The following is an 11,893-nucleotide window of genomic DNA, read 5'->3' as shown; positions in this document are numbered from 1 at the left end:
GACTATAAAGTCACAATTAATAAGTTTTTGGAGGATTTCAAGTATCCTTTGCCTCGGATTGAAGAAATTTTTGCTTCTTTGGAGGGTGGTGAACTTTTCACTAAACTTGATTTGTCGAATGCCTACAATCAACTTGTTCTTGATGAGGATTCCCAACTGTTGTGTGCGTGGAGTACGCACATTGGAACTTTAAAAGTAAAACGTTTACCTTTTGGTGTTAAGACAGCAGCAGCTATTTTTCAAAAAACTATGGAAAATCTATTCAGAGGAATTCCATATGTTGTAGTATATCAAGATGATATTACAGTCACTGGTAAAAATATGCAGGAACACATAAGTACGTTGCGTTTGGTTCTACAAAAATTACAAAGTTCTGGATTAAAACTGAATTTTTCAAATCCAAAATATCGTATTTGGGTTTTAATATTGATAAAAATGGACTTAGCAAAAATAATGATCGAATTTCGAGCTTAATTTCTGCCCCGATTCCTACAAATGTTTCGGAATTAAGAGCTTTCGTTGGTATGGCGAACTATTATTCCAGATTTATTGAGAATTTTGCGCAAATCATGTCTCATTTTTACCACTTGTTGGGTAAGGGCGTTCCGTTTGTCTGGTCGGATGATTGTCAGCAGGCGTATGATTTGATTAAAAAGTTTGTAACTTCAGATCGGGTTCTGGTCCATTTCAACCCTGAATTACCAATAATATTAACAACGGATGCTTCGAATAGTGCAGTAGCAGGAATTTTATCTCACCAATTTTCGAATGGTCTCAAGCCCATTGCTTTTGTTTCAAGAGCATTATCAAAAAGTGAGAAAAATTATAGTACACTTGAAAAAGAGGCGTTGGCGATTGTGTTTTGTGTAACAAAACTCAAACAGTATTTACTTGGAAATACTTTTGTACTAAGAACGGACCATCGTCCGTTACTTGCAATTTTTGGTGCAAATAAAGGTTTGCCTATGATGGCCTCAGCACGTATGCAACGCTGGGCACTGATTTTATCCGGTTTTAATTACACCGTTGAACATGTTAAGGGAGTGCAAAATGAAGCTGATGCTATTTCTAGAATGCCCCAAAGAAATTTTGAGAGCAATAATATTGAATATTCCTATATAAATTTCATAGAAAATGAGGAAAATTTCAACTTAAATTTCAAGACTGTATCTCGTGAAACGAGACGTGACACTGTTTTGTCAAAAGTAGTAGAATGTATTGCAAGTGGAACCCTGCACAATTTAAAAGATGATTTGTATACGCCATATCGTGAAAAAGATACACAACTTTCTGTCGAAAATGATTGCGTTCTATGGGGATACAGAATCGTAATTCCAGAGAAACTGAGATCTGCAATCTTAACAGAATTACATCGTTCCCATTTGGGAATTGTAAAAACAAAGGCTTTGGCTAGATCGTATATATGGTGGCCTGGTCTTGATAAAGATATCGAAAATTTAATCAGGAATTGTATTCATTGTCAAAAATTGCAATCCAGCCCGGAAAAGAGCAGCCTAATTCCATGGGTGCCTGATGGTTCTGTGTGGAGCAGAATACACATTGATTATGCTGGCCCGATTAAAAATTTTCATTTCTTCATTATCATCGATGCTTTTTCAAAATTCGTCGAAGTATTTAAAACCAAAGATTTAACAACTGCTTTTACAATTAGAAAGCTGAGAGAACTGTTCTCACGCTATGGTTTGGTTGACACGCTCGTTAGTGACAACGGACCACAGTTCACATCATATGAATTCAAGAATTTCTTGGCCTTAAATGGTATAAAACATGTCTTGACTCCTCCGGGACATCCGTCCACAAATGGTCAAGCAGAAAATTTTGTCAAAACTTTTAAAAAGTCTATTTTAGCAAATTTAGACCAAAACAAAGATGCCAATTTGGATCAAATATTATGTCGTTTCCTAATGGATTACAGAAACATGAAACATTGCACAACAACTGAATCTCCAGCTATGCTGTTCTTTGGCAGGAAACTGAAAACCAGATTTAGTCTTCTAAAACCCCCAACAACAAAACAAAACATACTTAAGTCTCAAGACAACAAGGTGAAACTGTGTTAGTACGCGATTATCGAAATCCAAATAAACCTAGTTGGACTAAGGCAGTAATTCAACGGCAACTAGGTCCACAATCTTACTCCTGTGTTTTGTCTCACAACAACAACGTCATCAAACGTCATCTTGATCAAATTCGTGGTCATAATCTAACACAACAACAACAGCCAATCGAGTAACCAACAACAACTAATAACAACAACACATCATCATCTGAACCTGTTCCTATGCAAATGAATGAGGATGTTTCACTCACTAGAATGGAGCTCAGACCACGAGAGGGAGGTAGAGTTGTAAAGAAATAACTCAATTACAATTTTCTATGTATTTTCAAATAAATAAAATCATTTATTTATTATCAGCTTTAGGAGGAGCATATAGAGTATTAATTGTTAAGTACCACTCTAATACACAATTGTACATTGTACATAAATCTTAACATTCTAACATCTTAACACTCTCTCTCATATCTGTTGTCATAAGTTGATGTATCTCATAGACACATACACACATACACCTGTTTATACATATATTTAGTATTAAGCTCTCACTAGTAGTTCTTGCAGCTTTGATTTGCAATAAAGAAAACAGTAAGCATTTGAATACTTACAAGGCCGCTTGTTTCTCTTAACATAATAGTGTAATACACTACATAAACCGATCTTGGGTCTTGACTTCTTGAGCCTCTAGAGGGCGCAATTCTTATCCAATTTGAATGAATTTTGGCACGTAGTATTTTGTTATGATATCCAACAACTGTGCCAAATATGGTTCAAATCGATTCATAACCTGATATAGCTGTCATATAAACAGATCTGGGGACTTGACTTCTTGAGCTTCCAAAGGGCGCAATTTCTATCCGATTTTATATACCCTCCACCATTTGTCGAGTTCTTTTCCCGACATCTCTTCTTAGGCAAAAAAGGATATAAGAAAAGATTTGCTCTGCTATTCGAGCGATATCAAGATATGTTCCGATTTGGACCACAAATAAATTACATGTGGGAGACCTGTGTAAAATGTCAGCCATTTCGAATAAGAATTGCGACCTTTGGGGGCTCAAGAAGTAAAATAGAAAGATCGATTTATATGGGAGCTGTATCGGGCTATAGACCGATTCAGACCATAAATAAATAAATAAATAAACACGTATGTTGATGGTCATGAGAGAATACGTCGTACAAATCAGGCAAATCGGATAATAATTGCGACCTCTACAGGCTTAAGAAGTCAAGATCCAAGATCGGTTTATATGACAGCTATATCAAGTTATGAACCGATTTGAACCATACTTGGCACAGTTGTTGGATATCATAACGAAACACGTTGTGCAAAATTTAATTCCAATCGGATAAGAATTGCGCACTCTAGTGGCCCAAGAATTCAAGACTCAAGATCGGTTTATATGGCAGCTATATCAGGTTTTGAACCGATTTGAACCATATTTGGCACAGTTCTTGGATATCATAACAAATTACGTCTTGCCAAAATTCATTCAAATCGGATAAGAATTGCGCACTCTAGAGGCTCAAGAAGTCAAGACCCAAGATCGGTTTATATAGCAGCTATATCAAAACATGGACCGATATGGCCTATTTACAATACCAACCGACCTACACTAATAAGAGGTATTTGTGCAAAATTTCAAGCGGCTAGCTTTACTCCTTCGGAAGTTAGCGTGCTTTCGACAGACAGACGGACGGACGGACAGACGGACGGACATGGCTAGATCCTAGATCGACATAAAATGTCACGACGATCAAGAATATATATACTTTATGGGGTCTCAGATGAATATTTCGAGTAGTTACAAACAGAATGTCGAAATTAGTATACCCCCCATCCTATGGTGGAGGGTATAAAAATGATGAAGGACGATACGTTGTTTCGCTGTCATTTAAAGTCACATATCTAGATGACATATGCCTTGGACATTCCAGATATAACGCAATGGCTTTCTTTCTTCCTTCTTGCGCAATGAAGGGCGACTACTGCAAAACGCCGAGTAAAGGAGGAATACGATAGCACGTTGTCGAGACTCCTGGTTCCTCAGTTCCAGGAACGTATTATTTCGTACCCCATTATGCGGTATTAAAACCAGAAAGAACAGCTACCAAAGTTCGGGTAGTGTTCAATGCATCCTTTCCTTCATCCAACGGCGTAAGCTTGAACGATATCCTTTAAACAGGTCCGGCGTTACAAAACGACCTAACCGTTCTAATCCTCAAATGGCGTTTTTATCGATTTGCCCTAACTGAAGATATACAAAAGATATACACACAAATCCTTGTCAAACCATCTCTACTCCATTCCAACATATATTGTTTCAAAAATGCCAGAATGATCCAGTTAAAGAATATGAATTGAAAACCGTAACATTTGGATTAAATTGAGCCCCGTACTTAGCCATCCGTACCATGATGCAATTGGCGGAAGATGTTAAAGATATATACTTTGGCTAATCGAATACTAAAGGAATGTATGTATGTGGACGGTGAATTATAAGGTGCCCATTCTATACAAATGGCTATCGATGCTAAATATGAATTGATCCAAGAACTCAATTCAGCAGGGTTTGATATGCGCAAATGGATTTCTGCTATGTAAAAATTTTTTGGAAAGTGAAGATCGCAGCTTTGCCAAAACACTGGGTATCCATTGGAACGCCCACTCGAATGATACTACTCAATTTTTAACCGATTGTTTCTATGCAAAAGGAGAAGTCCTTTCTCAAATATCCAAATTGTTCTATCCAGCAGGCTGCTTGTCGCGCATCATTATAGTTGCTAAGATTATAATGCAGAGAATATGGATGGATCACATTGAATGGGATTAAATAATTTCTTCAGAGCCTCTATTCATGTGTAAGTCGTTTCAGTCCAAATACGTCCAAATTTATCATATTAAAATTCCAAGAAGGGTAAACTATTCTCCTTGTGGCACCATTAAATTTCGTGAGTTTTCAGATTCCTCAGAGAAGGCTTATGCTGCGGCTATTTATTCTCGTGTCATTTATCCAAATTCAACATCAACCCATTTGATAAGTTCCAAGACAAAAGTGGCCCCACTAAAAGCCTTATCCATTTCAAGGTTAGAGCTTTGTGGAGCCACACTATTGACTGAGATGATCGACAACTTAATCCCACAGTTCTGTGTACAAAAGTTTTCCTTGTTTTGTTGAACGGAATCTACAATTGTGTTGTCGTGGCTGGCAAAACATCCTTGTTGTTGGAACACGTTTGTGGCAAACAGGGTTTCAAAGATAACCCAAGTGGTAGACCCTTTCAAATGGTCGCATATGGATTCTGAAAACAATCCTGCAGATTTGGCAAGTAGAGGTGCTTATCCACACAATTTAATAAATAATAAACTTTGGTGGAACGGACTGATCTGGTTATTAAATTCATCGAAATATTGGCCTAAAAATTTGATCGATGAAGATTAAGAGAAAAAGCCAATCAAAGTCTACTTCAGTTATTTTTAGGATTTTAAAGATATACTGGACGGGTTCTCTTCATTTTCAAGAGCTCTTTGTGTTGTTGCTTACGAAATCCGAAATTTCGATCCACATACCACCGACCCGACAAAATAATTACTAATTTTTAAATCCTTTATGACCGAAAAAATCTTGTATCCATTTGCCAGAAAGCCTTTTATCGGAACGAGTATATGATGCTTAGTTCCAAGACTATTTCGTTCGCTAGTTCACTTTTATCCTTCTATCCATTTATTAATGCAGAAGGGATTATGCGCATGTGTACTAGAATATAATTGTCTCCAATGCTTTCCTAAAATGAAAGACATCCAATTCTTCTTCCGTACAGATATTAATATTCTAGACTTCTTAACCACTTCATTCATCAGATTAATTTACATGGTGGAAATCAACTTATACATCGTCCGGCATCGTCCGGTAAGAACTCAATATTAGATACCCAAGGTGCAAAATTATAACCAAACCACTCTCCACCGCTGTAAAACTTGCGTTATTTACAAGAAACACGGTATCTCTTTTTAACAAACAAAGGATAAAAGAAAAGAATTGATATGTTATTGGAACAATATCAAGTTATGCTTGGAGACCATAGTATTGAGTTGCCCAAAAAGTAATTGCGGATTTTTTAAAAGAAAGTAAATGCATTTTTAATAAAACTTAGAATGAACTTTAATTAAATGTACTTTTTTTTTAACTTTTTTTCTAAAGCAAGCTAAAACTAACAGCTGATAACTGACAGAAGAAAGAATGCAATTACAGAGTCACAAGCTGTGAAAAAATTTGTCAACGCCGACTATATGAAAAATCCGCCATTACTTTTTGGGCAACCCAATAGAAGTTATTGTGTAAAATGTAAGCCAAATCTAGTAAGAATTGCGCATTTTAGGGGCTGAAGAAGTAAAATAGGGAGATCGGTTTATAGGGGAGCTGCAATAGGCTATAAACCGATTCATGCCATTTTCGACACGTATATTAAAGGTCATAAGAGAAGCCGTTGCACAAAATTTCAACCACTTGCGCGCTTTAGAGGCTCAAGAAGTCAAGATCCCATATTGGTTTATATGGCAGCTATATCAATTTATGGACCGATTTGAACTATTCTTAGCACAGATGTTGAAAGTAATATCAAAACACCTCATGCAAAATTTCAGCTAAATCGGATAATAATTGCGCCCTCTAGTGGCTCAAGAAGTCAAGACCCCAGATCGCTTTATATGGCAGCTATATCAGGTTATGAACCGATTTGAACCATACTTGGCACAGTTGTTGGATATCATAACAAAAAACGTCGTGCAAAATTTCCAATCGGATAAGAATTGCGCACTCTAGAGGCTCAAGAAGTCAAGATCCCAGATTGGTTTATATGATCAAAACGTTGACCGATATGTCCCATTTACAATCCCAACCGACCTACACTAATAAGAAGTATTTGTGCAAAATGTCAAGCGGCTAGCTTTACTCCTTCGAAAGTTAGCGTGCTTTCGACAGACAGACGGACGGACGGATGGACATGGTTAGTTCGACTTAAAATGTCATGACGATCAAGAATATATATACTTTATGGGGTCTTAGACGAATATTTCGAGGATTTACAAACAGAATGACGAAATTAGTATACCTCCATCCTATAGTGGAGGGTATAAAAATACCAACAATTATAAAAATACCAACAATTAGGCCGCATTGCCTCTAGAACGCTGTGAAATTTCTCGTCCTTTTACTCATACAGGACTTGATTTTGCAGGTCAATTTGAGATGAAAAGTTACGCAGGAAGATACTGCCGAATGTCCAAAGCTAACGTCTGTGTATTCGTCTGTTTTTCCACTAAGGCGATACATTTGGAGACGACCACTGATTAATCCACATCGTGTTTTGTTTCAGCCTTTAGTCGCTTTATATCCCGACGTGGTTGTCCACTTCATATACATTCCAATAATGGAACAACTTTTATCGGCGCAACCAAAATAATTGCACAGGAATTTATCCAAGCATCTCAGAAATCAATAACTGCGAACTTTTCGAAATGCGACCTGGCATTTTATTCCGCCTGGAATGCCCCACATGAGAGGACTATGGGAAGCGGGAGTCAAAAGATCCAAGCAACATTTAAAGAAAACTATTGGTCTCCAAAAATTTCTCCAAATAGAAGCATGCCTTAATTCCAGGCAATTCTCTTCTAATTCGCAAAGTCCATCAGATTTGACATCATTGACACCGAGTCATTTCCTAATTGTATCTTCTGTATTGACACTACTAGAACCTGAATTTAGCGTAAACACCGATTTCATCCAGAATAATTGACAAATTATCAAAACTCTCCATCACAACATCATTTCCAGGTGGAAAACGAATTGCAAAAGCGCATTGTCATGAAAAGCACCATTCCCTTCTGCATGTAAATCCCCGACTCCGTAAAGGAATATCCTCCTCTTCAGCAAAAAAGAGTAAGCATAAATTAGCTCGTCAATCATCCGTTGGAAATCGACCAAAGCAGCCTACACCATCTGAAACAACCACTACTAAGGAGGCCCACACCACGCCAACTGATAGTTCGGCTTCCACAACATAGTGTGCTATTAGCAACATTACTTCCTATTGAACTTGTTAAAATTTAAAGAAGAAAGAAAACGCTTTGCACGGTTTTTGCTAGACACGGCTTCCCAAATGAGTTGGGTTTCAAAAACGTTCGCTGAGAAATTTACAATAATTTGACGACCTTGTAAATGGCGATGTTATTTGTCCAGTTGGTTTAGGGTCATGTGTCGATCCAAACTTCAAAATCGAGACCACACTGAAAGTCAACAATCGAATCAATAAAATAACTCCCAGGAAATACCTTTCTGAATCCATCCAATCTCATTTTTAGAAATTTATCCTGGCAGACAGATAATTCTATAAAATATCATCGATAAATATGATAATAGGGGTCGATATTTATTACCGCATAATCTTAGGGAATATTTGTTAAAGCTGGTTTACCTACAGCGCAAAACACCTCTTTTGGGATTATCTTGTATGGTACTTTTAATACTTAGATATTTTAGAAATTTTCTGCATAATGAATTTGTATATGAATTTCTATTTAAAATCTACCAATACATTGAATTATATTATAAACAAGCTGACCCGGGCCCGCTCCGCTGCGCCTTCTTTTACTTTTTATGTAACAAAAGTTTACTTGGAATATTTATTTTCGACAATTAAAGATCTTTTAGTGTAATATCATGCTACGAAAATAGTATATCGCTTGACTAAGAGTTTAACAATATATTGTAAGTGCCTTTATCTGCATCCCATATGATCTTTTTATACCCTCCACCATTGGATGGGGAGTATACTAATTTCGTCATTCTGTTTGTAACTACTCGAAATATGCATAAATACCTCATAAAGTATATATATTCTTGATCGTCATGCCATTTAAGTCGATCTAGCCATGTACGTCCGTCTGTCTGTTCGTCTGCCGTCCGTCTGTCCGTCGAAAGCACGCTAACTATCGAAGGAGCAAAGCTAGCAGCTTGAAATTTTGCACGAATACTTTTTATTAGTGTAGGTCGGTAGGTCCATGTTTTGATATAGCTGCCATAAAAACCGTTCTTGGGTCCTAATTTCTTGAGCCTCTAGAGGGCGCAATTTTTTGCACGTCGTGTTTTAGTATCACTTCCAATAACAGCGCTAAGTATGGTTTAAATCGGTCCATGTTTTGATATAGCTGCCATATGAACCGATCTTTGGAGTTGATTTCTTGATCCTGTAGAGGGCGCAATTCTCATCCGATTTGGCTGAAATTTTGCACGTAGTGTTTTGGTATCACTTCCAACATCTGTGTTAAGTATGATTCAAATCGGGTCATAATCTGGTATAGCTGTCATATAAACCGATAGAGGATCTTGACTTCTTGAGCCAATAGAGCACGCAATTCTCATTCGATTTGGCTGAAATTTTGCATGAGTTGTTATGTCTTCCAATAACCGTGATAAATATGGCGCAAATCGGAACACAACCTGATACGGCTGCCATATAAACCGATCTGGGGACTTGACTTCTTGAGCTTCTAGAGGGCGCAAGTACTCTCCGACTTGGCTGAAATTTGATACAACGACTTCTTTCATGACCTTCAACATACGTGTCAATTATGGTCTGAATCGGTCTATAGCCTGATAGAGATCCCATATAAACCGATCTCCCTATTTTACTTTTTTAACTCTAAAGTGCGCAATTTTTATTCGAATTGGCTGAAATTTTACACAACGACTTCTACATTCAGTTGAATTATGGTCCGGACCATCGGACCTGAATCGGTCTATAGCCTGATAGAGATCCCATATAAACCGATCTCCCTATTTTACTTTTTGAGCCCCTAAAGTGCGCAATTTTTATTCGAATTGGCTGAAATTTTACACAACGACTTCTACATTCAGTTGAATTATGGTCCGGACCATCGGACCTGAATCGGTCTATAGCCTGATAGAGATCCCATATAAACCGATCTCCCTATTTTACTTTTTGAGCTCCTAAAGTGCGCAATTTTTATTCGAATTGGCTGAAATTTTACACAACGACTTCTACATTCAGTTGAATTATGGTCCGGACCATCGGACCATAAGTTGATATAGCTCCAATATCATAGCAATTTTCATATCATCCACCATAGGATGGGGTATACTAATTTCGTCATTCTGTTTGTAACTACTCGAAATATTCGTCTGAGACCCCCTAAAGTATATATATTCTTGATCGTCGTGACATTTTATGTCGATCTAGCCATGTCCGTCCGTCTGTCCGTCCGTCCGTTCTTCTGTTTGTCGAAAGCACGCTAACATCCGAAGGAGTAAAGCTAGCCGCTTGAAATTTTGCTCAAATACTTCTTATTAGTGTAGGTCGGTTGGTATTGTAAATGGGCCATATCGGTCTATGTTTTGATATAGCTGCCATATAAACCGATCTTGGGTCTTGACTTCTTGAGCCTTTCCGATTGGGATGAAAAGCAATTCTTATCCGATTGGGATGAAATTTTGCACTACGTGCTTTTTTATGACATTCTATAACTCTAACAAGTATGGTTCAAATCGGTCCATAACCTGATATAGCTGTCATATAAACCGATCTTGGGTCTTGACTTCTTGAGCCTCTATAGTTCGCAATTCTTATCCGATTGAAATGAAATTTTGCACGACGTGTTTTGTTACGATATCCAACAACTGTGTCAAGTATGGTTCAAATCGGTTCATAACCTGATTTTGCAAGACGTAGTTTATTCTTACTTTCAACAACTCTGTCCAATAAGGTTCAAATCGGTTCATAACCTGATATAGCTGCCATAGAAACCGATCTTGGATCTTGACTTCTTGAGCTTCTTGAGCTTCTAGAGGTCGCAATTATTATCCGATTTGCCTGATATTTTGTACGACGGATTCTCTTATGACCATCAACATACGGTTTAATATGGTCTGAATCGGTCTATAGCCCGATACAGCTCCCATATAAATCGATCTCTCTATTTTACTTCTTGAGCCCCCAAAGGGCGCAAATGTTACTTGAATTGTCTGACATTTTACACAGGTCTCCAACATAAAATTTAATTGTGGTCCAAACCGGACCATATCTTGATATCGCTCTAATAGCAGAGTAAATCTTTTCTTATATCCTTTTTTGGCTAAGAAGAGGTGCCGGGAAAAGAACGCGACAAATGCGATCCATGGTGGAGGGTATATAAGATTCGGCCCGGCCGAACTTAGCACGCCATTGCTTGTTTGATATACGAATTTAAGTTTGGATGTAATGTGTACTCCATTCTTAAAATACGTATTCTACTCCCAAATATCTTTTTTTAAGCCCCATATTGCGATGGTCACTAAAAAATTGCTGTTTGTGGGGTATTTTTGTTATTAATTCTTGCGAAAATGGGTATCAATTCTTGCTCTACCCCAATACCTTTTAAGCTCCACATTGACATAAATATGCCCGATTTAGGCGTGTTTTGGCGATTGGGGTGGTCCCCAAATACTAAGCCCGGAAAATATATCAGCAACGTACTCTATTCTCATATATCTATATATTATTTATTTGAACCCCATATTGCCATTGCCCTCAAAATTGGATATCGAATTCGTTTTCTAATCTCATTTAAACTCCTTATTGCAAAAGTCAGCAAATATGTCCCGTTTGGGGTATTGGCCCTAAAAACAATGAATATTTAGTTCCAATCTCTTTTTCTATTTAGGGGTTTTTATGGTGGTGGGATATCCGCTAGACAGTTGGCCCCTAATGTTGATATCAGATACGTGGTCTACTCCCACATACCTTTAATTTGAGCCCCAT

At 37.5% G+C, this 11,893-nt stretch overlaps 1 protein-coding gene across 1 annotated transcript; it reads left to right on the top strand.

Moving 5' to 3' along the window:
• The first annotated feature begins 569 nt into the window (after positions 1-569).
• On the top strand, positions 570-8,141 carry LOC131996827 (uncharacterized protein K02A2.6-like). Its single transcript, XM_059366859.1, has 2 exons — positions 570-2,076; positions 7,912-8,141. The coding sequence occupies exons 1-2, from the start codon at positions 570-572 to the stop codon at positions 8,139-8,141; spliced, it is 1,737 nt and encodes a 578-aa protein (XP_059222842.1).
• Positions 8,142-11,893: the final 3,752 nt, after the last annotated feature.

The sequence above is a fragment of the Stomoxys calcitrans genome, chromosome 1 (genome assembly GCF_963082655.1).
Source record: "Stomoxys calcitrans chromosome 1, idStoCalc2.1, whole genome shotgun sequence".
In the NCBI taxonomy this organism is placed as follows: domain Eukaryota; kingdom Metazoa; phylum Arthropoda; class Insecta; order Diptera; family Muscidae; genus Stomoxys; species Stomoxys calcitrans.
This window is presented reverse-complemented; position numbering and strand designations above follow the sequence as displayed.

What these genes read in the sequence shown, in the direction of transcription:
- LOC131996827 (XM_059366859.1), top strand. Translation starts at nt 570, where the DNA reads ATGTCTCATTTTTACCACTTGTTGGGTAAGGGCGTTCCGTTTGTCTGG. An exon ending in AGACAACAAGGTGAAACTGT is followed by an intron (nt 2,077 to 7,911) that starts GTTAGTACGCGA and finishes CATCATTTCCAG; the next exon opens with GTGGAAAACGAATTGCAAAA.